This window comes from Manis pentadactyla, chromosome 8 (genome assembly GCF_030020395.1).
Source record: "Manis pentadactyla isolate mManPen7 chromosome 8, mManPen7.hap1, whole genome shotgun sequence".
Lineage (NCBI taxonomy): Eukaryota > Metazoa > Chordata > Mammalia > Pholidota > Manidae > Manis > Manis pentadactyla.
Genome location: NC_080026.1, coordinates 72,266,488 through 72,293,359, shown reverse-complemented (window position 1 = coordinate 72,293,359; position 26,872 = coordinate 72,266,488). Strand labels below are relative to the sequence as shown.

At 35.7% G+C, this 26,872-nt stretch overlaps 1 protein-coding gene and 1 pseudogene across 3 annotated transcripts in view; one reads left to right on the top strand and one right to left on the bottom strand.

Annotated features, from left to right (window-relative positions):
- RNLS (renalase, FAD dependent amine oxidase) overlaps nucleotides 1-3,656 on the bottom strand; it is a 274,300-nt gene extending 270,644 nt beyond the window's left edge. For all 3 annotated transcript variants that reach the window (XR_005032408.2, XM_036924054.2, XM_036924057.2), the window contains exons 1-3: nucleotides 3,505-3,656; nucleotides 2,605-2,710; nucleotides 2,041-2,183 (exon numbers count right to left, since the gene is read on the bottom strand). Coding sequence is in view for 2 of the 3 variants with exons in the window: in XM_036924054.2 (XP_036779949.2) it covers nucleotides 2,041-2,183; nucleotides 2,605-2,710; nucleotides 3,505-3,622 (367 nt within the window). In the remaining variant the exon portion in view is untranslated. The remainder of the gene's footprint in view (nucleotides 1-2,040; nucleotides 2,184-2,604; nucleotides 2,711-3,504) is intronic.
- LOC118931510 (lipase member J-like) lies at nucleotides 3,621-26,402 on the top strand (annotated as a pseudogene).
- The last annotated feature ends 470 nt before the right edge of the window (nucleotides 26,403-26,872 follow it).

Sequence of the window (26,872 nt, the reverse complement as noted above, 5' to 3'; positions counted from 1 at the left end):
TAAAAAGCTATGTGGTGGCAACATATAAAGCTGATGGTGACATTCTACAGAATATCCAGCAGTGTCAACATCTGCGACAGTTAATTTCATGTGTCAGCTTGACTGGGTCATGGGGTGCCCAGATATTTGGTCAAAATTATTCTGGGTATGTCTGTACAAGTGTTTTTGGGTGAGATTAACATTTAAACTGGTAGAGTGAGTAAAGCAGATCTCTCTCCCTAATGCAGGTAAGCCTCATCCAATTGAAGGCCTGAATAATACAGAAAGTCTGACAAAGAATTCTTCCTGCCTGAACAGCCTTTGAACTAGACAGCAGTTTTCATCCCTGCCTTCAGATTCAAACTGTAACATCCTCTTCTTGGGTCACAAACTTGCAAGCTTTCAGACTAAAACTTGCAAGGCTCTCAGGCTTTCGGAAGGGAATTAAATCATTGGTTTTCCTGGGTCTCCAGCTTGCCAACTCGCCTTGCAGATCTTGAGACTTGCCAGCTTCATAATCACATGAGCCAATTCCTTATAATAAATCTGTCTCTCTCCATACATATATATGTGTGTGTATATATATCCTATTGGTTGTTTATCTGGAAAATCATGAGTAATACACATCACAGATTGAGTCCTAGATGCAGAAATGATGTAACCCAGAATTGTGTTCTCATGCTAGATATTTAATCTCATTGACCTCTCCCATGTCAGTGATGATGCAAAAATATTTAAAGCATCCATTTTTACCAGAGTTAAACTTTGCCTCTTTTAATAGTTTTTATAATAGTTAGTAGCTATAATAATAATTATATTATCATTCTTTATGATAATAATTATATTATCATGTCAGGGATTCTTGGGGTTCTCCCTAAGTAACATTTGATGAAGGAAACCAAAACATTAAATATTCTAGAAAGAGATTATGAAACAAAATAAATTCTCAGCCTATACCTTCCATCAGTGATCTTGGATTGGGCACTAATTTTGATTCTTCAAGAAGCCTACTTCTGTTAAAAAAAAAATCATTTATTATCCAAGATCATTTATCATCTTTTTTTAAAGTACACTTTCAAAACACTCATTAAATATGTAAAGACCAAATGAAACCTAATAGAAAATGAGCAAAGAGTATAAGTAAGAAATTCACAGAAAAAAATTCAAAGGGCTGTTTAGCAAAACAAAGATGCATAAACTCATAATTAAGTAATGCAAATCAAAACAAAAGATGATACCATTTTAACCTATTATATTGGCAAAAATTTTCAATTTCCATAATATCAAGATGTGCAGATGTTCTCATTCACTATTGATGATTATACAGTCTTTAAGAGAAATAGATGGCACAGCCTAGTTATATGAAAAATGAGCATATCATTTGATACAGCTATGGTATTGTTAGCAATCGGTCCTACAGATATGCTTACAAAAGTATGTCAGGGTAAGACACTGCAGGAATATTGGTGTTAGCAAAATTCAAAACAATCCCACACCTTCCAAACCTAACTATTTACCAAAAAGTTAATAGTTAAATAAATGATGGTACAAATATACCATGAATAGTGGACAGGCACTGCAAAGAAGGACACCCATTGAATTTGCTGATATGAAAACAGACCCAAGATATGATTCAGTCTATGATGATGTATTAGTCAGGATTCTCCAGAGAAATGGAACCAACAGTATATATATATAGATATAGATAAAGATAGGTAGGTATACTGATTTATTATAAACATAGACAACACAAGGCATAGAATGGTTATGTAAAAAAATGTACTGTGTGTATATTAAAAAAAATAAATATAAACATACATGATAGATAGAGACAGCCATGTAGATCAACAGATAGAGTCATAAACAGCTTTCTGGAAGCATACATTGGAAACTGTTATTAATGATTCCTTCAGAGGAAGGAAACTAGCTTTGGAGTCATGAATATGAGAACAGCTATTTTATTTTATAACTTTCTTTATAGTATTGATTATTTAATTATGTGTATAACTTTCATTTTTAAATGCTAATTTAAAAAGAAGGCAGAGAAAATCCTATTCCCACCTGATTCTTTCAAGTACTGCTTAGTAATTGAAGAAACTCCTTGAGGTGCCACAAAGTTACAATTTCCTTCTTTTATCACCATTCCTTCAATAGGAGAGGCCAGAGGCTTCAAAATGCCATGAGTTATCAGTTCATCATAAAAACTGAAATAAGACAATATATATGTAACATAATTATATACTATAATTAGCTGTAAAATACTATATTCTCTTCTGAGAATTCTTAGAGATTATAATCCTAAATAACAACTAGAAATCTTCATATGATCACTCAACATGTTTGGTGTTAATAAAACTTATAATTCAGGTGAAAAACAGACATGTTTTGAGAATCCATAAATCTGATCTTCACAACAACCCCATGTGCCATATAGTACAGTTTTCCCACTTAGGTCAGTATTTTATTGTTAATACTATCAAGAAATATAATATAATTATTATTATAGCTACTATTATAAAAACTATTACCAGAAACAAAACTTTAACCCTGGTAAAAATGGGTAATTTAAATATTTTTACATGATACAATTAGTAAGTCTGATTCCAACCCTTTTAACTAACTCACCTTTGGTGTTTTTTGGCATAATGAGGAGTACAGGTGATATACTGCGCACCCAAGTCGACGGTGCTCTGTGGATTCTGAGGGTTGCTGGCGGTAGTCATTCTTCCCCCTTGGGTTAATCCACAGGAAAGTCTCTTAAATGCATTAGAATCCATCTTTCCCAAAGAATGCTATTCACCTCAGGCTACCCCAAATGGATTATTTTACAGCTGTATTAGAAGACGTTTTGTTTTTGTGTTTTGTTTTTCGGTTGAAGGCTTTGTCATCTAGTCAGGAAGTAGTTAACAGAGACAATCTGTTCTCCAATTTTTTAAAAAGGACACAGGAATAACGCAGCAGTGTTCAGCACTGTGCCTGCTGCATACCTTTACCAATTTAATTAAAATGAATGAATGGATAAGATAAAACAAAATAATGGGTGAAATGTCAGAGTGAATCCCTTTCTGATTTATTCATTCAGGCTATCACTCTTGCTGCCAGGTTTCATGAGAATAACATAACTGTAAACTAGACTTTTGTAAGGCCTTGGTCAGTGGGGTCTTCGGATCCTCATAATCTGGAGGCCAAGATGAAAATTCACTTATTGGCGATAGGCCCAAGCTTTGCAGACTTTGACCAGGTGTCCTCCCAGCCCGCTGGGCCTCCTCCAAAGTGTACGCGGTGCTCCCGCAGGGCCCCAGAACGGCCGGGGTCGACCCCCCACCTAATAGGGATCAGGCCTCACTCGGCAACGGAAACCCCCGGTCACGTGACGCGGCGCCTACTGCGCATGCCGCTGCCAGGCCCGGCTGGGAACCCAGCCGCTAGATTTTACTCACAGACTTAGCCGAGTGGGACTCACGCCACCTCAGGAGCCGGGGCCAAGCTGGGTTTTTTTCCCGATTTCGGCGGTTAGAGACCCACCTGAGTCCTCAGCCTTGTCCCACACAGAGAGGTGCAGAGGGCCGTACGTCTCCTTCCTCAGCAGCGCAGCGCACAGGCTTCCTGTGAGCCCGGCGCCCACGATCAGCACCCGCGCCATGGCCCTGCGTCTCCGCGGCCAGGCTGGGGGCCGGCAGCTGGTGGAACGGCGGCCTGGGGCGCCTCCGCGCTCCGCGCTCCAGGCCCCGCCGGGCTCCTGAGCAGTACCCGAGCCTGCCTGCAGGGGGCAGAGGAGGCGACCCGAGCTGCGTGGCCGGTCAGCGTTGAAACCGCGGTTTAAGGATACAGAGCTGGACTCCAAAGACGCTGAAGCCGTCAGACGAGCTGTCACCTCTGGCCCGGAAGAGCCTGGAAATCGTGTAGGTTAGAGTGTGAGAGCCGCCTCGCCACAGGGCTGACACTGACTACAGCGGAGGCCCAGCCGAACCTAACTGCTAGGGTAACTGTCTAAGTCTATTGGGACCTTTTCTGTCTTAATATTCCAAGTCTAACTCCAGAACAAGCTTCCTTCCAGTACCTTCATGGCCACTGTTCACATACTAGAAAAAGATTTTGGAATCAAGGAAAGCGTTTTCTTAAACTAGCTCTCTGGCTTTATCTGTGTTATGTAACCTTTATCAACCTCAATTTGTCCATCCTGAAATGGGGGACAATAATGTCCTGTATTCCAAATTTGTGGAGGTTAAAGATATTTATTTGGTTGACCAGGAAACCTTAGGTAACTCATCCCTCCAATAAATACTAAATTTTATATCAGATCACATTCTAAATGTTCTAATGGATGCAAAGACGAACAAGATAAGATTTCATGCCATTACCACCGTTTTTTTTCCTACCTAACATTGTCCTGAAAATTCTCAATGAAACAACAAAAAACTGAAGTCTGAACTATTTAAAAATAAAGAATTAAGTTATACTGAATTGTAAATAAATTATTACCTGGAGAACTCTAGAGAAACTGAATAGCTCTGAGAACTAATAAGAAAATTGACATTAGTAGCAAATAATAATGAAAACATTTAAAAATCAGAAATTTTACATTATGTCTACATAAATAACCAGGTATCAAATTAGTGATGGATTAATATTGTGTATATCTAATAAAAGTTTAAAAAACTTGAAGAAAATATAGGTGAACATATATAGGCTAAGAAGACATTTCTAAGCATAAAAATAAAAGATGGAACTGAACAAAAAATGTATACATAATTTACAACGTGTATGTTACTAAGTACAAATAGTGAACAGACTTTTGGAACATGTATTCAAGATAAACATTTAATACCCTTGTATAAAATCTTAAAAACATTAAATGCCAATACCCAAAAGGAAAATCTTCACAGATTGAATAGAATTCTTGAATAGAAAGAAATACAGTCTGATAAACATATAAGAATGTTTAACTTTTCTATATTCAAATACAAATTAAAATGTAATACCATTTTTCTTTTTGGGGTAATTACTTTTGAAAATGTTAGAAAACATTTTCTTGCTTGCATTTGGCAAGAACATAGTAAAATGCACCTTAATGTGTTATCAGTGGAAGTGTGACAAGTTACTTGTCAATTTGATAATATATCAAAAGTCTTAAAGATGTGCCTTTTAAATGAGACATTCCAAATCTAAGCTTTTAAGAAAATAATCTACAGATGTACATTAACATTTATGTAAACTTTTGGTTACCTCAATGTTATAGAAACATTGAAGTATACAAATCAATAGAAGATTGATTCTATTAATCCATACATCTATAAACATGTTTTTGAATGTATAAGTACATATAAAAAGTTAATTATCCCATAATGCTGAAAAACAGGCTACAAAACTAATAAAATTCCATATTCTTGTAAACACACACACACGCACAGAGACACAAATACATATGCAGTATTAGAGAAATATGAAAGGAAGACGTACTTCATTAATTTTAACCATTTTATAAAGACCATATATTTATAACCATTTACTTGTTAGTTAAAAACAAAGTAAAGTGAATAACAGAATAAGTAATAAGTCTCTGCCTTAAAGCTGTTTATAGTGTCAGAAATTTCTGTGAAATTAACAAATAATGTGATTCACAGTCACTTCTAGAATCTCAGATGTCTAGCTGGGAAGGGCATTTGAGGTAATCTATTTCAACTACCCCTATCACCACCATTTTACATACGTAAATATAGACGCCAAGTTTAATTGAATTTGTCCAAAGTTACACAGTATCTCAATGATAAGGCCAGGGCAGATCCTCATGGTCTTTGAGTATGTACCCCCTTTTCCATTATCTGCTCCTGCTTCCTCACTTCTTGTTAACAGTCTTATCTTGCACAATCAGGCCTAAACATCATAGTCCTCTTCAATAGCTTCTTTTTTCTCATCCCTAATATCTATCAGTTCTCTGGTGTTTTTGACCTCTTCTCTCTCTTAAATCCAATCCCATGCAACTGTACACTAGAAAAGTCCAAATTCTACTTCCACCAGCAATGGTACTAAAGTGCTAGTTTTACTACATTCTTGTCAATGGTGGACATTTAGCGTTTTGAAAAGTACTCACCAACAAATTAATTTTTACTTAAGTTCAAGCAATATCTAGTTCTTACCTGAATTTTACAATAGCTTTCTAATAGGTCCCCCTACTCCTAGTCTGTATTCTGCACCAAGCATCTAGATGGGTCACTATTATCCTCAAAAAACTTTCAGTAGTTCTCAATTTCATACAGTGTGAAGTTCAACTGCTTGGCATTTAAAGAATTCAGTGATAGGAGTTCCCCAACCCATATGTTTATTATCTTGGTAACCTTTATATGACCTGTGCTATGGCCAAGTTGATTTATTGTATGTTCCCCAAACACATCAGATTTTCCACTTGTTCATGGCAGTGCTAACCCTTTGCTTATGCTGTTCTTAAATATAGAACATATATTTTGACTTGTGTTTCCAGGAGTTGTAAATTGCATTAATTTTTCACTATCTTTTTCTTCTCCTCTATGACCAACAAAAAGTTATCCAGAATTTTGGATTCTTATGAACCACTGAAGAGAGGTAGCCATGGTGGCTTATGACTTCTCATTATCTTAATGTTTATGATTGGGATAGCCACTCCAACTTCCAGGAAGGGTTATATTAGTCCAGAGCTGTAACCATAGGGTTGTGGATCCACAGTTGGCTACTGGTACCAGCGTATCTTTGGGAATGACTAGATGACCTACAGAGAGTAGGATTGAAAATAGCTGGGACAGATTTACTGATATTTAACTCTTCCTAGTCACTGTGACCTTTTCTCTCCTTTTGTGTTCCTGATCTTTGCAAGGCTCTCTCCTTCTGACCATTCAAGTCCAGCTTAAAAGTCACCTGAAACAAGGCCTTTAACATTTGACCTAAAGAATGGCTACCCACTGACTCTCTATCCACTAACGTTTTATTTTCTTTGTATCACTTTATCACTTTTAGAAGTTATCTTGCTTTTTTGCCTGTTTATTCATTTATTTCGTATTGTCTTTCTCCTACTAGAATTTAAGCACCAAGAGGGCAGAAATATTGTCACATTCAGGAAAGTATCCCTGGCAACCAGAATCAGAGACTGAGATCACTAACTGTTTGCTTAGAAGGTTTACAAGCCTTTCGAGGACAATGCTTAAAGTAAGATAAGCTGAATGGTGATATTTCAGTTGGGTGATTTCAATATTAAATATCTTAGAGAGTGCATTTTTATGTATAATGTGACTGTAACAATATGAAATACCATGCCAATCAGCAAAGAATATCTACTTGTGTGATTCACATCTCTGTCCTTACTTAACTGTGTTATTATCAACTTGGATAATCATTGATGGCATATCTAACAGGTTTTGGAGGGCATAAAATGAAGAATAGCCCCATGAGGCTATTTAAAATCAATATTTTAAAGATTTCAATAGGCAGTCACTGAGACAAATTTAACCAGAAGAAAAGTGAACAAAGGTATTCAAAATTTTACCCTTGTATTTAGAAAATAATTTTACAGAATCAGGAAAAGAGCTTAGAATTTTCGTTAACCCTAAGCTTATTATGAGTTAACTATACTAGAGCAAAGAACCTCAGCTATGATAAATGAATTATAGTGTGCAGAACAACAGAGGTGATAGTCCCACACTGTTTGGACTGGCTGGACCACATCTAAACTACTATGTTCAGTGCTGGATAGCAGATTTTGAGAGGGTCATTCAGAAACTGGTACCATTCCAGAGAAAAGAGACCAGGATGAGAAGCAGACTTGAAATATGTGAGCAGGTAAAGAGGATGGAAATTTCTAGCTTAGTGAAGACTTTGGGGGAACATGAAAGCTATGTTTGAGTATGTGAAAAATATTAAGGGAGAAAAACAGTTGGAATATCTACCTACATTTCTACCATTTCCAGTGTTCTTTATTCCTTCCTGTAGATCTGAATTTCCATTTTGTGTAATTTGCTTTCAGTCTAAAGAAATATTCGTGTTTTAAGTTGAGCATATCAGCCTGTAATGAATTCTCTTGAGCTTTTATTTGCCTGATTATGTGTCCACTTCTGGATGTATATAAAAGAAGTGAAAGCAGAGACTCAAACAGATATTTGTACACCTATGTTCATAGCAACATTATTCACAATGGTCAAAAGGTGAAATCAACCCACTGTCCATTAACAGAGGAATGGAGAAACAAAAGATGGTATGTACATACAGTGGAATATTATCCATCCTTTAAAAGTAAGGAAGTTCTGATGTGTGCTACAACATGAATGAACCTTGAAGACATTTAAGTTTAGTGAAAAAAGCCAGTCACAAAAAGGCAAATACTATATGATTCCACTTCAGTAAGGTAAGTGGAGTAATCAAGTTTATAGGAACAGAATGGGGAGTTGTTTAATGGTCGTGAAAAATTTCTGGACATTGGTTGCACAACAATGTAAATATACTTAACACTGCCAAACTATACACTTAAAAATGATGAACATTGTACTCAATTAAAACTTGTTCAGGAATACATGTGATAGAATTACCAATACATTTTTCAAAATTAAAAGTATGGAAGAAATTTCAATAAATCTAGATTCCTGAAATTAGATAGCTGGAGCACTCTCCATTGTGATAGAAAATAACTTCCTCATATCTAGCTGAAATTCCTTATAAAATGTAAAAGATTTAAAAAATATCTGCACTGTGAGTTTGATTTTTTTTCAGATTTTTTTACAAGCCACAGATTGACATTTCTTTGTAAAGCCATCTCATACAAAATATACCAAGTATTAATTGCAGTCTTATATTTCACATCATCTAAAACTAAAGAAAAGTATTTGAAATCTTCCAAATTTTGAATCAATTGATTTTTATATTCTTAGAAAATTTCTGTATTATATAAGCAATTGTTTGGTGGCTTAATTGAAGATCTTAAATTAGTAAAATTTCATTTTCAGGCTTTTCCTATAATTCTATAACAAAATTTCCACAAGTGTACTAATTTTTGTTCAGCATTCACCTTCTGAAGATTTGTGTATGTGTGTGTGTGCAAGGCATCTTACAGTGGTCTAAATTTATAGGTTTAGATTTTGTTGAAATTGCTTCAGAAATGTTTGTTGGACATTAAATTCTTGTTTTAAACATTTTTGTTGATAGTTTCTGACTTCTGTTAGAAAGTCCTTTTCAAATTCACTGTGTAATTTTGTTGAAAATGTCTCAACATTGTTTATTGTATCGTCTTTAATTTTTTTTTATTACAAGAATAAAAGGCTTTTCATTTTGGTCTGCATGGCAAGTTGCAATTGCTATTCATTATGAAAATAGGGACATGGCTTTTTCCAGTCTTATTTTTTCATTTATTGACCTGGTTGTAATACTAGCTTCTGCAACTCCACTCAATTTTGCATCAGTAATGTGATACTGTTTAATTTAAGAAATTGTCCACACTTAATTTATAAGTTAGAAAAATAACTAAAATAAATATTTCAATTGAAATACCAACTATGATTTATATGACTGTCTCTGTAACTCATGTTGTCTGTATAAAATGCTAAACACATTACAGGTTATATCAGTGAACACAATATATTATCCAAACAATGAAATCCAGTGACACTGACTAGATTGGTGGTGTATTTAGATGTAATATTGCAAAATACACGTGCCCAATATGCTCATTACAATAGCACAATATCTTTTGTAATGCAGCAATTCAAGTGAAATATAGTCTTGTTAAAATAAGAAAGTTTTGTTTAATAGAAAAACATTCTATGCTGTTTTAGTTAATAAATTAAAACAATTTAAATAAAATTAAAATTTCATTTCCTCAACTGGCCATATTTCAAGTGCTCAGTGGCCACATATTGAACAGCACAGATACAGATTAATGATCTTTTTCATTAGTTGCTTTGTACACTTGGTAAGTTACTGTAAACAGCAAATAAAATGAATTACTTAATTTAGTTTAAACATATCCCATTGGTGGTTGTTAGGACTTAACAACAACTGTATGCCAAAGGTTCATCTGTATTTTCTTAGGATAAAAATATCAAAATTTGGGGAAATAAGGATATAAATTGTGTGGCCATGAGTTCTATTTGCCAAGGACAGTCCAATTTATGCATGTTTTCTAAGTTAATTCTTAATATTTCGTTTTCAAAAGTGTCTCATTTTGGATAATAAGCCATGTGCTTGTTCTAAATATAATGTAAGTACTTTAAAATCTCTGCTAGGAAACAAGCAGTGTATGTATAGTAAGATGCAAATCCAGTTAATACAGACAAGAGGAAATAGCCCTTTCCATCCTGTTTGCATGAAACTATCCAAGATAAGTAAGTAACCTTGCTGCCTGACTAGTAGTTCCAAAAACATAGCCAAGGAGGAATATCTAGGCTGTGAGTACAAATGTCAATTTTTTTTCTTATGTGCTTAAATTAGCAGTGTACTCTGCCTTTGGCAGAAAAACTTGGAAATGCCATTTTGAAATTTGCTTTTCACTTTCAGTGAAATTTTAACTTTCAGTGAAAAGCACAAAAAAATTGTACCAATTACAATACAAACCTAGACCAAAAGGAGAGAAGTCCAGTTTCCAGAAACTAAAGCTTTAAATTGGAAAATATTTTTTAAGAATGCAGTTTGAAACTTTTAGACCCACATAATTTTTGGCAAGCTATTAAAATGTTGCACTGGAGACTAGCCAAATATGTGAGAAAGACATATCAAATATTTGCGTATAAATTATTTTCCTAAATTGCTAGTAAGTAGTTTGTTTTGTTAACTGAGGAAGTCTAATATAGATTAAATGTTGGCTGTGTAACTGGTATACTAAAAAAGCATCATATCGTATTTATCAAATTTAACTTTTATAGCAACTGTGGGAAGTAGGTATTATTCACATTTTATAAGTAGTGAAACTGATGCTCAGAGATTTTAAGTAACTTGCTTTAAGTCCCTGGGCTTGTGAGTGGTGGAGTAGGGGTTTTATAAACTCTGCATAAAATCCTCTCAGGCATAGTGGCTGGTTTATCGAACAAGACTTTTAAGATCTATAAGCTTTTGGGGAGAGAATTCAGTGATGGTCTCTGTGGTTCCCTGGTTTCTTCTTTTAGAAAGAACTTAAGTGTCACGGCTTCCCAGAATTTAGTACTCAAAACTCACTTCTCTGTAAATGAAAGCCAAACTCGGCAAGACTGAATGATAATTAAGTTATCCAAGCTTCTTAATCTACCCACCTGCCTCCCTTCCCTCCCCCAAACCCAATAACCTTTAGACATACTTGAAATAAATGTTAATCTTGTAAGAGTATTATTACACTATTAATTCAGGTATCAATTAACTTGTAGTATATGATAAATCTCTCAGAATCAGGCTAAATAATACTATAATGGAGACTTCAAAAGGAATTTATGCTACAAAATAGGTAGTTGGAAAGCTTGGATTTTGGAGTGAAGCAGGCCTGACTCTGAATCCTGACTGCCAATTATACATATTGTGTATGTGTTCTTAGACAATTTAGTTAATTTTTCAGAGGTTCAGTTTCTTATCTGAAAATGGTAATATTCCCCACCTCACAGAACTATTTAAATAGTCAAATGGTATTACTTGGTACAATTTTAATAGTATTAACATCTCCTTTTAAATATAGATCCCAAATGTGGTACCTTTTCAAAGTGATGTCCTTCATCCTAATTCTTAGAACTACTCACGGTGCCTTTCAATATTGAAGATCTGTGAACCCTGAAGCAAATATAAATACTGTAAGTTGGTAAGGAATAAGTTGCTAAAATAATAAGGAATGCTACTTTTGAATTTTTGGTTTTTAACAGATCTACAAATTTATATCTCTGCATTATATTTTGATATGGGTCAACTAAATATTCCACACCTACTATTCTATAGCTCAGTTTCTCCTTCAGCCTTATTCTGTTTCTGTGATGAAAATATATGGAAATATATCCATATCTTCTTGGAGGACTTATAAATTATCTGTTTTATATATGAACATACATACAAATTTCACATACAAGCTTAGCTATATACATAGACATGCAGTCATTTATGGGTAAATATATTTTAATTTTTTATGGGTGAGTAGGTAAAAGTATGAGTGATTAATAGTTACAAAAGCATTAATGGGTTAGTTCTTGAGATATCTCCTTGAGGGTGGAGGGTTTTACTTTTATTCATGAATCCCTAGTGTATAAAACTGATGCTTAGTAGGTGTTCTATAAAACTATTTATTATTAAATGTATCAGTGAATTAATGAAAATAAAAATAGGACAGAGGTTGATAGAGAATACAAAAGTGCATTATTACATTGATAGGTTAGATTAATTAGGTTATATTAATTAACTAACAATCTTATTCTGAAAGCTTTGCTTTTTCTTTATCTAGAGCCAAATTATTTCCTACTGGGGCTACCCAGATGAAGCATATGATATTGTAACTGAAGATGGTTATATCCTTGGCCTTTATAGAATTCCTTATGGGAAGGCAAACAATGGTAACAATTCAGGTAATATTCATTTCAAGATAAATTGGTGACTATCTGGGACCTGAAGTTCTTAATTTTCCCATTTCTTTTCAGTGAGTTAAGGACAAAAAAAAGATCTGAATATTAAGTGAATAGTTAACTTCTCATATATCTCTACATGTGTCAAGAAAAGTCTAATTCTCCAGTGGCTTCCTGTTCACTGAATAGTTTTAAAGTATGGTGAAACACAAGTTGTTTCTCCCATGTTTTCTCTGTGTATCACTTTACACATACATGTTGATTGTCTAGAATTTTCTTTGCTTAACAAGGAGTTAGAAATGCTCTAAAACACAATCATATTATTCTGTAGGTTTTAAGAATGGCTTGTAAATAGTTCCTTCCTTGTCTTTATGGTTCTTCCCTCTAGTAAAGCAAAGACATCAAGTTAGTAGCAGCCTCATGGCTCTTTAGTCCAAAAATAAGTACATTACTATTAGAAGAGTGAGCCACAAAAACAAAAGGGGTTGGGAGCTAGAATTTGTCACTAGGTTTATAATCCTACATCTGACACTTACTAGCATAACATGTAACATTACTTTTGCTTATTTATCTAATTGCTCAAAAGCCAGGTTTTTTTCTTCTTTTCTCTTTAGATTTTCTGATAGGATATCCACTCAAGCTCTCATTTTTAACATTAGAGTGCATTTCAGAGAAGACACATTAAATGGAAACATCAATCAATGTAATTTTGGATCCTTATAAGGTCACATTTACTAGGCAGAAAATGTAAACTTAGATTTAACATAATTATTATGCTCATTCCTCAGGGTATGACCAATTTTGCAAATACTGTAATAAAGGATTTAGAGATAATTTTAAAATACAGTAAGTGGCTTAGAGTTCTATAGAAGCAGAGCCTGAGACAGGTTCAGGTGCATGTGTTTTATTGATGGAATACTGTCAGAAGAAAGTTACTGGAAATCGGGGTAGGGCAGGGAAGGAGCTAAGGAAGCATATGACTCAGCCAAGTCTAACTGCAATAGGATCTCAGAGGAGCTCATAGATCTGTGAAATTGTACTACAGAGGTGGCCTCATCCTGAAGTTAGGGAGCTAGCTTTTTGCCTTCCCGTGTCAGTTAATCATTGCCTGAAGGTTACCCATAGAAAGAAGTGTAATCCCCTGGGTGAGGAATTCCCATTTGCCTGGGGGCATTTCTACAGAGGAAGAAGTAATAGTGAACCCTCTGAAAGCAATGTTAACAGCTAGAAGAATGGTGCACCTGCTTAGTAAAGGAAATCTAGATAGAGCACCAAAATAATCTAATACAGTGCACCCATTGCTCCACTCAGCATCCACTTGTTTTTCATGTTAATTTTATTTCATCCAGGTACACCTTTTCCAGGATTCTGGCAGGTCAGAATTTCTGGGAAATCTACAAGGGGAAGGTTAGTGAGGCAAATTACAACATCTGCTATTATAGCTGATCCTAACACCGTAACTGTACTTCTCATCCATTCCCATCTCGACTACCCACAGCTGTAGATTCTCTTCCTTCTCCGTAATATTCCCTGATGTGGTAAGCTGAACCCTTATCCCTAATGGGTATATGTCCATAACAGGTCATAGCTGCTGTACTCATACATGTACAGTTAAAACAAGACATGGGAGTAACAAAAGATGCCCCAGTGGATCATCTGAATACCAAATATATTTTTCCCTGTCTTCATTATTTATCAGCAGTCCTACTGCTTCATGATGTTCAGGGCCAGTTACTCCTATCAGAATAGTAATTCCTTTCCTTGCCTCCCAGTCTTCTAATGTGAGGAGCCCAAATCAACCAGGAGCAATCACTACTTTAAGTTATTAAGTTGTTTACTGTGTCCCATTTGGCATCTCCCCTGAGCCTTCATGGTGATGTGTCATTGCTCTCCCAGACTGGCAGCCTCTTGGTGGTTGTTATGTGGTAGGACCAGTGGCCTTCCATGGCCATGTGGCAGTGAGTGCACCTTCTTTGACCTGAAGTATGTATCCCTTGATTCGAGGTGATGTTATGAGGGGTTCTATGTGGGTTGATTAGACTCTCCATGGAGTCTTGTATGGTGGTACTGGCTGTGGTACTGTGTGGAAGGAAAGGCAAATCAAAGCAGACATGTATATCAATCCTAGTCATAATGGCTAGTTGACCTTTCCAGGAGAGAAAAGGTCTGATTTACCCAGCTGCCGGGAGCCATGCTACTCAAGCTGTGGAGCGAAGCTCAGGCTGGAAGAAGACCCCCGTAAGGCAGGGGCCATCGCAGCTGGCTCCCTCTATTACCCACCTTGATTTTGTTATTTTCCATTATACTATTGGCTTTGTTTTTACTTGCATGGTTGCCAAAGACTAAGCTAACCTTTGCAGCACAGAAAAGATGAGAACATAAACTTCCCAAAAGCTTTTTAGGACAGTGCTCCTGAAGAATAGAACACGCAGGGGCCAAATGGCGATCTTACCATAAAGTACCGAAACCTGCTGTTAGTCAAACATTCACCACCCTATTTCCACTGAGAATGCGCCCCTTGTTTACAATGCTAGTGAAACTAGTGATGGAAAGTTTTCTAGAAATCAAGTTATGAGAGAATATTGAATAGAATAACCCTGTTGACAATTAATCATTTCATGTTTTCTTCCCTCTACTAATTCTATAGTTTGTTTTTCTTCTTTCCTAATTACAGCCCTTTACTAGAATTTGTGCCTCATACGTGAAATTACCAAGTACCATAATTTTCCAGGAAGTAAAGATACCTCAAAACAAGTGCTGGGCATAGAAGCCACGGAGCATAAATCTGCAAAGAAGTGAAAAACTAACCTTTTTGAAGAATATTACTTCTCTATCACTTACCAGCTTTACATCTCCCTGTATGGCCCCATAAGATGGCTGGTTAGCCAGAGATGGGTAAGATTCCTCAAGGGCGGAACAACCTAAGACAGGCACAGTTGCAGGGGGGTCCTCAGGTGAGAAAAAGGGGGCCAGCAGAGGTGAGGCTTAGAACCTCAACCCCCAGTTTTGAGAGAAATCTTCTACACCTGTGGATGTTTTGTTGCCCTTGTTCAGCTTGGATTAAGACCTGGTCTGTAGGCACAAACCTGATCATCTACACCTGCCTTCTTACAGTTCTAAATCATGCTTTCTATCTATATCTTGCATTTACCTACTACATTAACATTTTATTAGATTCACATAAAGTATAAAAATCAAATGAATAATCATACATTATATTTGGCGTGATTGTTTATAGTTTAAGGTTTGTAGTTAAAACAGAAACAGTTTCTATGATATGAATGCCCTTGCATTGTTCACCATGTAAGAACTTGTTTAGTCCCTGCAGTAGTGGAGTCATGGAGACCTGTGTAGCCTATGTTAGGGAGATTCTGGTATCCACACAGAAGAAAGAGAAATGTAGATAAAAAGGAGAAATTTAGTTTGCTGCCTACTGTGCCCTATAAAGGGGTATAAGGTGAAGATATGAGTTTATGATTTTAGATTGATTATAAATTTATTAAAGCCTCTAAGAATATTTTTGTGGGAAAGAATCCTAGCTAACTGTGGCACTAGGTGACCTGTATTTCACCCTGAGCTGATAGACTCCATAGTCGCTGCTACATACTGCACGCTCCTATGGTCACATGCACTACTTAAAAACTGCATTGCATAGAAACATAAAACACAATAAAGTACATGTTGATAGGAAAAGTTTCAGTCAAGGAAGAGAAAAACAATTACCTGTCTAACACTTGACCAACCATGAATAGATTAGAAAGGAAAAGAAAGAAAAAAAGCTTGCCTATATTTATTAACCAACTGCCTATACTAATTAATCATCAGAAAAATAAAAAATAATCATATCCTTGTGCAAAATGGTATAAATAAAGCTGTCATCGACACTTTGTTGAGAGACCACCTCCATCTGATTCTGTGTCCTGTCTCTCCGTACACCGACTCCGTCTCATCCTTTTGGGCTTCACACACACCCCCCACCCCACCCCCGCTGGAGCTGGACTCCGGCACCCAGCTTGTCTCCAAGCGACTGGTTTGGTCTCCTAGAGAGATAGTACCATGGTGAAAGCTCTTTTGCTGTTAGGTCAGACCTACTTCCCTGGCAGCAGACAGATCTGCCTTGTCAAGCGGTCCCATAATGATGGGCCAGTGTGCAGCCCATATCTCTGCCATCATGGCTACTGCTTTTTGTGAGCCCATTGCACAGCCCAGGGCTGGCTGAAAACAGCATCTGGATGACAACTATTGGTTGAGTCATCCTATGCATCTAGTTGGTTAGTGCATCCTGTGTACTGTTTGCTCCCCTACCCCACACACAGATTAAGTGCAGTTCTGGAGGGCAGATCAGGGGAAGGATCAGAGGAGAGTTGATTGCCCCTCCTGCATAACTGCTGTTTCCTCTTACAGGTCTGTGCCACAATGGACACTTTCAGAAAACTCTTTCCAATCTTTTCTGTGAGGTTCATGGGAAAGAGCTTGCAGGAGGGTATGGACTTCCCCAGTTTGCCCTGCACCCAGAGGCTTCACTCTCTTCTTGGAGCCTATACCTGGCCTTCACTAATTCTCCAGTTATTCTATCTGAACTATTCTGATTGTGTCTCCCTCATCAGGGAGTGCTTATTTCTGTCTCCCTGCAAGAACCTGTCTCTCTTCAAATTTTGGGCAAGATTTTTGCCCTGTGATATCAGCTCTCTGATGAGTTTTTTTTAAAGTCTTGCATTTGAACTTAGTTCATTATAAAAGTGGAAGTGGTACTTCTTCCATATTACTATATAACCAAAATGAAATCAGAAGTTCCCTACTTCTGAGCTTCCAAATTCTGCTGCTGTCCTCACCAGTATATTTTTTTCAACTTAGTAAATAGAATATTCTCCAAGCTTTCTCAAAGCACATTACAACTGGGGGATTTTCTGATCATATTTATAGATTAAGCATATCTATATCCAAAACCTTTTATTCTTTCCACCATAATCTGTTCTTGCAGTTCTGGAATTTTCTAAGCTTCAAAGAAATCTGAGCAGAGTATCAATACTGACCTCTGAAACCATGCCAGTGTGTTAAATCCTGTGTCATAGGAAAATAGTCCCATAAGGACAAATTCTCCCTCATCCAGGCCTGTGTGCATGTGTATGGTCCCATTTGATCCAACACCTAGGTGTACTCTCCCAGTTTCTGCTATTAGCCAGATTTTGTAGCTCCATTAGTGTATAATCTCTTCTCTCCTCAGCAAGCCCAATCCTTCTTCAATTAAGCCATGTGAGAACTCCACAATAGTTACTGATTGAGAATCCAGGAAGGGTTTGAAGTGGATCTTGAGATGGGGACACTTTGTTCTGAAAGATACATAAAGCCAGGGCAGCATTATCCTCTAACAAAGAGGAGTGGGTCATCTCTGTATTCCCAGTGAGTTCAGGTAAATCTGGGATGCAAGTTTCTGAAGTTTGACCTGGATATGCTCATCTCAAGTCTCAGAGACCTACTGTTAGGAAGGAGTTTGGTTTGATGACAGAGAAGCTGAACAGAGTCAAACTAAAGTCAAGGAAATTAAAAAAGCAAGCAGGTTTATTACACTGTGTAATAGAGTGGGCCCTGACTTAATGTCAGACAGGCCTCAAATATTCAGGGAGAGTTTTTTTTTAAGGGGGTTTGCGCAGGGTTTTTAAGAACAGTAGTCTTATGCAAACAAATGTTTATTGATGAGCTAGCATAAGCTAATTTTTATGCTCTTAGAATTCTCCATGCTCACTAAGAAGAGCTAAACTGCAGTGCAGAATTATTTTAATGACTTTATAATGAAGAAAAGTCACCTCAAGACACCCCAAGAGTATGCCCAATTAGACTCTAGCTTGTGGAATTTCTCTAGATGGTTTTACTCTTCTTACTAGGGATTTTCCCATTAGCAGGGGCTATCTGTAGTTTGAATCTACTCTGTCCTTTCACTTATCTCTGGCTTCTGGCTTTAACACTATTTCCCCATCAAGGCCCTGAATATGACATGGGGTTCTTCCCAGTTCTGAGAATTCAGTCTTCCTGCAGTTCTACTGTTCGTAGAATTAGGTTCTGACCATTGACTTTTCATCTCAATTTGGCTACAGAAGAGGGGGGTGTCAGATGCTACCAAAGAGGTCTTATGACTTTCACACTTTGAGCTGTGATTGATCGCCCTGAGTCTGTAATTTTCTTTTTAGAACATCATTGACACTCAGTAACATCTACCCAATTCCCCAGACCTGATAAGTATATTTCCCCTGTACCTCTTAACTGTAAGGATCTATACAAGCCAGTCATCCTTTTCCTGTATTGTAACAGGAAATGAGGCTATTTCAGCCATTGGAGTGCCACAGCACGAAAGGTTTTTTTGTACTCACCTACAATAATCCTCCTTGCCAGCCAACCAGCAAGTAGTCCAACCCCATAATCCCATCACTTTTTTTCTTTTATGGATTGTATGTGCTGTCCCATGTGATAGACACTGTCTTGGAATTATTAGAGCAGCTGAGTGCAATGTCAAATCTAACCATGGCTCTGCTACCAACTACCGAGCCGTATGACCTTGAGTAGATTGTTTCTTAACTTTGGCCTTTGATTCTTCATTTATATATTGAGAGTATTGTTTCTTACATTTTCTTCCAGTTCTTAAATGTGGATTCTGTATTGACAACTTTAGTAGCTATTACCCTCTTTTTATTTTTAATTTAATTTTTTAAACTGAAGTATCATTGACATACAATCTTACATTGTTTTAAAGTATACAGCACTGTGGTTCAACAACTACCCATATTATTAAAACCTCAACCCTTCTACTGTGGTTAATATCTGTCAACATAGAAAGATGCTACAGAATCATTGATTATATTCTCCATGCTGTATTACTATCCCCTTGACCAACTTATATTATCATTGAGAATTTTTGTGCCCTTTTGTTCCCTCCCCCTTCCCATGGTAACCACCAGTCACTGCTCAGTGTCTGTGAGTCTAGTGCTATTTTGTTCCTTCGGTTTTGCTTTGTTTTTATATTCCACAAATAAATGAAATCATATGGTATTTGTCATTCTTCATCTGGTTTATTTCACTGAGCATAGCACCCTCTAGATCCACCCACATCATTGCAAATGGCTGGATTTCTCTCTTTTTAATTGCTGAATAATATTGCATTATGTATATTACCACTGTATCCATTCATCTATTAATAGGCACTTAGATTGTTTTCATATCTTGGCTATTGTAAAATAAATAATGGTGTGATAAACATAAGGTGCATGTATCTTTTCAAATCAGGGATTTTGTTTTCTTTGAGTAAATTCCTAGAAGTGAAATTGCTTGGTCAAATAGTATTTCTATTTTTAGTTTTCTGAGGAACCTTCATACTGCTTTCCATAGTGGTTGTATCAATTACCATTTCTGCCAATAGTGTAGGAGGTTCCCACTTCTCCACATCCTCACCAACACTTGTTATTTTTTGTCTTTCAGGCAGTGGCCATTCTAACTGGTGCAAGGTGCTATTTCATTGTGGTTTTGGTTTGCATTTCCCTGATGATTAGTGATGTGGAGCATCTTTTCATGTGTTTGTTGGCCATCTGAATTTCTTCTTCAGAGAACTGTTTATTCAGGTCCTCTGCCCATTTTTAAATTGGGAATGCCATCTTTAAATGTCTGCTTCCTTTATCATTTTTGGCAGTATCTCTTCTTTTAATTTTTTAAAATTGAAGTATATTTGATATACAATATGATATTGGTTTCAAGTATACTACATACTGATTTGACAGTTACCTACATTATTAAATGCAACCACCGCCCTCCATTGTGTACTTACTGTCAACACAGAAAGATGTTACTGAATTATTGACTATATCCTCTATGCTGTGCGTTCATCACCATGCCTAATTCATACTATGATTGAGATTTTGTGCCTCTTTATTCCCCTTGGTAGTAACTTTTAGCTCAAGTTCCCTAAAAGCAGAGCCTGTGATGGAGATTTAAGTGCACATGATTTAATGAGGGAGTCTTAGAAGCAGTAATGGGGGAAGCAGAGAGAAGCAAACGTGTGCTCTCAACCAGAGTCTAGCTTCAGCCTGGCCACTTGCAGAGATGTGGAACAGGAAGTGCATGAGGACGGGTCGGACCTTGAAGCAAGGGAGTCAGCTTTTTGTACCTTTGTGTTAGTTGGTCCAAGTGTAGGTCCTCTCCTTTCTCCCCTAATGTGGGAGCTGCCATTTATCCAGTACCTCCAAGAGTGCTTCTCCTGAGAAGGAGCAACTGTGTACAGTTAGCAACTAAAAAAACAACTGGAAAATAGGATCAGCCTAGTTAGTTGAATCAGTGCTGGGCACCAACAGCATTGCTACAATACATGACAATGATGTGGATTATGTGTGAATGGCAACTTAGGGCTTCACACAAAGTTAATAATGAGCACACCTTACATTATTCAAAAAGTGCTATTTCTCAGAAACCTTGGTAGTATATAAATTAGGGCTCTGAGAACTCTGATGGATGACTAACACAGTGGTTCTAGTGATAACATCTATATTGAATATGGCTGTGAAGAATGTGATTATTATACAATTATTTTGTGAAATGAAAAAGTAGAAAATCATATATAATATTTTATATTTATTTATAATTTATATGAGTGCCCAAATCACTATTAGATAGTTGAATATTCTATATCCTTTAAAACTTATATATTTAAGTGGGACATCACCTAATTGTCCACTTGTTCATTTGAAAGAAATTCATTAGTGGACTGTGTTAAACAGCTCTGACATACAGTGGGACTAAACATTAATAGCTACCCTATTTATACAATTTTTAAAAATCTTCAAACTGTCATTTATAAAAAGATTGAATTTCAGGTGAGATATTCATGTAGATACTACAAACTTAAAAAGGAATTTCTTTGCTGTTTTTTTTGTAGCTCAGAGAATTGTTGTTTACTTGCAACATGGTTTGTTTACATCTGCCAGTATCTGGATTTCCAATCTTTCCAACAACAGCCTGGGCTTCCTTCTGGCAGATACTGGATATGACCTGTAGATGGGAAACAGCAGAGGAACTACCTGGTCCAGGAAACACTTATACCAAAAAACAAATTCCAGGGAATTTTGGGCTTTCAGGTACAAATAAAAATCAAGTAATGATTCATTTTAGCTTACATGTATTGAACATTTTTTTCTTTATGAGTGAAATAAAATATAAAGTGTCTTTTCTCAGCTCAGAGCTTTCAGTAGACCATCAAAATTTATGTACATTTTGTCTTAAAAATTAGAGTGTTTATGTTATTTTATACTTGCTTTTCACTTTTCAGCAATAACTTTTATTGACTAAACCTACTCTTTCTTTAGCTGTTCTTTCACTCTGTAACCTATATATTTAGCCTCACGGTATTTAGAATATACAAACACCCTCCTTATAACGCTGTTTGTGGCTATTTTTTTTCCTTGACTTTATGTTTTCACAGAGTCTCTACTCAGTAGGTAAATCATACCACAACTACCTTTCAATACCCAAACAGAGTTGAAAATTGCTTTTATTTATTTACCTATCCATTATCTTCAAATGTTAATATAGCATTAGTAGAATTGCATGTTTATTTTCCTTTTTCTTTTGTAGTTTTGACGAGATGGCTAAATATGACCTTCCAGCCTCTATTGATTTCACTGTGAAGCAAACTGGACAAGAGGAAATATTTTATGTAGGCCATTCACAGGTCACTACTATTGGTATAGAAAGAAAGATTGTTGCTAATATTCCTTAATTACTTTTTAAAGTTTGTAAATATACTTTCTAAGGATATAGGTAAGCTTAAAGACCTCTCAGTAAAATAAGGCAGAATTGTGAGATAAGCATAGAATAGTCAGTGCCCTGAAAACTTACATGCTGCTTTGAGTCCATGTAGTCTTCTCTAGTCACAAAGAATTGTTTGTAAAAATAAGGTTTGTGGTTTTGATTGTTTCCCATTGTATAGAAGGTGGATAGCCATCTTAAAATCAAAGTAAGATCATAATTATCAGCTGTTCCACAAATATAAATTTTGTATTTTTTAAAAATAATGTAGCCTAGGGTTTTGTAAGTGAGAGACTTGAAAATGCTATTTGTGCTTTAATGTTTAAGAGTGATTAAGAAATGCACAAAAATGAGGAAAGCCTTCCTGTATTTAAAGATGACTGGAAAAGAATTTTCATCTCTTCACAGCACTAATGCTTCTGTCTAGGAACTTTACTTTCAGAGAAAAATTCCCCAAGACCTAGCATAATTCCCTTACATGGTGTTGTAAACCTGTTTACTCTTATTCTTTATACTTTGCAAGTAGAAAAGGCCATTTTATAAGAGAAGCCAATATTTTATAAGAGTCTTGTCTAGGCTGTGTATCATTTCTTATAGGAATAATTCATTCCCTACTAGAAAGATTTGTTGAGTAAATCTAATTCCACTTTTCGTAGCTCTTTACTCTGATGTGAATTAACTACATGCAACTTTTAGTCTTGCCAGATATTCAATTATCTGGGAACAGGAATCTCAGAAAATTATTAAGTAAGAAAAAAATGGGTGATGTGTCAGAGCTTATTGACTCATAATATGATGCATAATTCTTCAGTTATTTGGCTTCTCAGAATCCAGGGTAAAAAAACAACCAATAAAATAGAGATGTGCAGATTAGATTGTGAGCTGCAGGAGCACAGGCCTAGGATGAACATTAGTAGTTTCATGTTAAAATTTGGTATGAGCAAGTTTATTCTTTTTAGAATATATGTTTCTTTCTGTCTTGCCAAGGCAGCAGAAAAAATTGGTGTTATTGGTTGCAGAAAGGGGACCTGAATGGCTGAAGAGGGTGAAAATTCTTAACACCCTTCATTGCTGTGCTCAGGTATTATTACCTAATTAAATTTCATTAAAGCATATGTAGCATGCTAGGACCTTTTAGGGGACAGTTTGTAAACCTCTTATATTTGGTTTTGTAAATAGGAAGTGATTTAGCGAAAGCCACACAGATCTGTAAGATTCCACAAATTTCGCTCTTGGGGAGATGTTTTGTCATGACACACATATTCCCTTTCTGATGTTATCTCATTATTTTGATACCAAAGTTTCTCTGATTAGACGTGCCTGTGTTAGGCAGGAAAATAGATATGAGCAGGGTGGAAAGAGAATATGGTGAGTAAAGCCCCCTAGAAAGGATTCAGTTATCCAGTTAAAATGAAAGCCAGAAAAGATTCAGAGTTAATCAGTTAAAGCTCAAAAGGTCAGGAGCAACTTGGCCTTGAATGTTTGAATATTCCCCGGAAGAAAAGTATTTGAGCATGGCCCTTGTCTTCATTGTGTCAATTAGATCATGTCATTGTAAGATTTACTCTAGCCTGCTAAAAGGCTCACCTATAAACAGCATAATAAAGACAGGAAGATCTTACCTTAAAGCCAGAATTGCATTTTTAAAAATCCAGGAAGTTAAGAAGTAAGATTCTTAACATACCCTTTAGCAAACGAAAAAAAAAAAAAAAAAGAGATGTGCAAATACATAGTTTAATAGGATGTCAAAAAGTGAAAAACTACTATTTGTCATATTAGTGACTCCAAACTCTCAATAAAATATAAATTTCTGTTTAATATCCTCTGTACCAGAAGGCAAGAAAGTTCTAAAATGTATTTGAAACATTACAATTTAACATTTATTGAGTCTCTCACCTAAAGTATAAAACTCATCTATCTGAAAAATTAACTTACCTCATTTCCACCTTCACCAGTTATACAAATGTTCAGTATTATTTCTGAATTTTTAATTGTTGTGTACAAGGATGATTGCTGAATTATCATTGTTTATCATCTATATATTTCTTCTCAATCCTAATAATCAGCATTATGTTGTGACCAGTATGCATCTTTCATACTGAGTAATTAACAATCGTTTGTTAAGTGAACTTAAGAAATGAATGAGTAAATTAATTGTTCAGAGCCTATTGAACTTTTATTTGCCATGGTATCATTTCTTATATGTTAGTAATTACTTGAGAATAGCTGATTTATATTTTATTTTCTTTCAGCTTTCATAACATTTTCCACAATGCCAAAGATAGCTCAAAGAATCAAAATATTTTTTGCCTTAGCACCAGTTTTTTCCATTCAATACTCAAAAAACCCTTTACTTAAAATGGCATACAAGTGGAAGCCAGTGATCAAGGTATGTTATTCCTTTCCTTTATGTGGTTGATAACTCAAAGTGACCATGATTCTGTGCTTTCAAAATAAATGTCTTGACTATGTTTGCACGGCCACATGTATGAATTGGATATTTGGTTACCTTTACCCTGGATTCTTGCCTTTGTTTCTATAAAGGGATAGGATTTTATTTATGACACCTTTGGACATATCATTGTGAAAGAAAATCCAGCTGCCAAATCATCTCTACAGGCTGCCCCCAATATGGCCTTAATTTAAATGTTTTAAACTACTGTGAGATAATACATTTGGTTGTAAGCATAGTGAACTCACCACAGCATTTCTTGACATTGTTTTGGTCTTCCAAATATGAATAAAGTAAATTTATTTTACAGATTTTTGCTGGCAACAAAGATTTTTTTACCTAATTCATCATTTAAAAGATTTGTGGGTTCAAAGGTGTGTCCACTAAAAATTTTTGGTAAGATTTGCCATGATATCTTGTTTATGATGTCTTGATATAACCGGAAGAACTTAAATATGGTGAGAACAAGTTGTATTTGTATGTATTTTATTAAGTTTTACAATAGTGATTATTTTATGCCTTGTTAGTCATTTTATGGTATACCCATTTATACTAGTAGTTAGATTCTTAGCCTTTCTGATTTTGTGACTATACCAACAATGAAACTAATTTGCATTGCCATGCTGGAATTATTTGACTTCCATATTTGTCTTCCACTCTGTAAAGAGCAGAGAACAGCTGCTGGGATGGGTAGCTTTATTATTAGTCTTTGCTATTCGGTGTTAATTTCTTTATATTTCTTGCATTAAAGTTGTCTTCTATTGACTTATTTCCAATAATTCCTCCTCTTCTGTCCTGGTTCCTAACACTCTTTCCCGTCCTTGTTGATCCTTTTGTATTAGAATTAGTACCTTCTAATTATCTTACATGCTTCTGGAATTCATCAAAATTCCTGGAGTGGGAAATTGTTTTGATGCTTAAGCTACATGGCCATTTGGATTGATCGATTGTTGATGCTCTTAGAGGCCTCTTAAAAATATAGGCATTCATTCTAAGATTTTTTTCAGCACATTAATTTAAAAATCCAGATTTAACAGAAAAATTGTGTTATTTGGATTCATGCACATGGACCCTTTAAGAGCTTACCAGTGAGAATCAATTTATTCATTTAAAGAAAGAGACGTGTTCTCTTAATTCCCAAGTATTTTCATACAACAAGGATATTTTTATTTTATTCAGTCTCAAAAGGTCTTTTGCCCACTCATGGAGAGCTATATAGACAATTATATAATTTGAAAGATATTGAAAAATTGAAGAAACATTTCAGAGTAGAAGAGATGAATTCAGTTCTTTTTCTTTTTCCCATAAAGGTGAGAGGAAGCTTACTTTTGCCAAAGAAGATAAAAAAAGAATACTTTAATACCTTCTCTTTCTCATATTCTTCTGCCACCTACTATTATATATACCTACCATCGAATGACTGGAAGGATCATAAATATAATTTTTATTTTTTCTTGCCTTATTCATTCATTCTATGTTTTGGGTAATATATTTGGCCATTGTTGTATTTTACATAATTACACTGTGGTGTCTTTGAGAGCTTTTTTTTATTTTTCTTTGTGAACTATTAGGAAAGCTTACATCCTGACTTCTTAGCATTTAAACTTGTTTGTCTCCTTTCTGGGACAAAGGTTGACAGTAGTGTACGTTGTAATATGGTTGTCTCCTAAATTATCTGGGATTGGGGGAAGTTTGAAATAAAAAAATTTCATGCACATTGTGTATGGGAACAGTGAAAGTGATAGTGTGGTTCAGTTTGATTCAGTCCCTTTGGGCCTATTAAGTTCTTTGAGGACGGTAGTGTCTGACTTAGGATTCTTCCCTATAGACAGTATGAAAACGCAAAAGAAAATCTTGCAATTTGTAAAATGACAGTTAGTCAGGCCAGTGTCACTCAGGCATGAAAAACCAAATAAAAGAACTGAGAGCAAGCTATCATGCAAAAAAGTCCAGGTAGCAAAATCTCTCATCAATGTAACTTGGGGAAATATATCATCAAACTACCCAGAATTTTGACTTGATCTAATCCCTATGATTCTTTTGTGGTGGTTTACAAAAATAAATTCTAACATATATAAAGAGAAATGAGCCTGAGATATCTGAGTATAGTTATCAAGTATGTGTGGTTATGATTTGAATC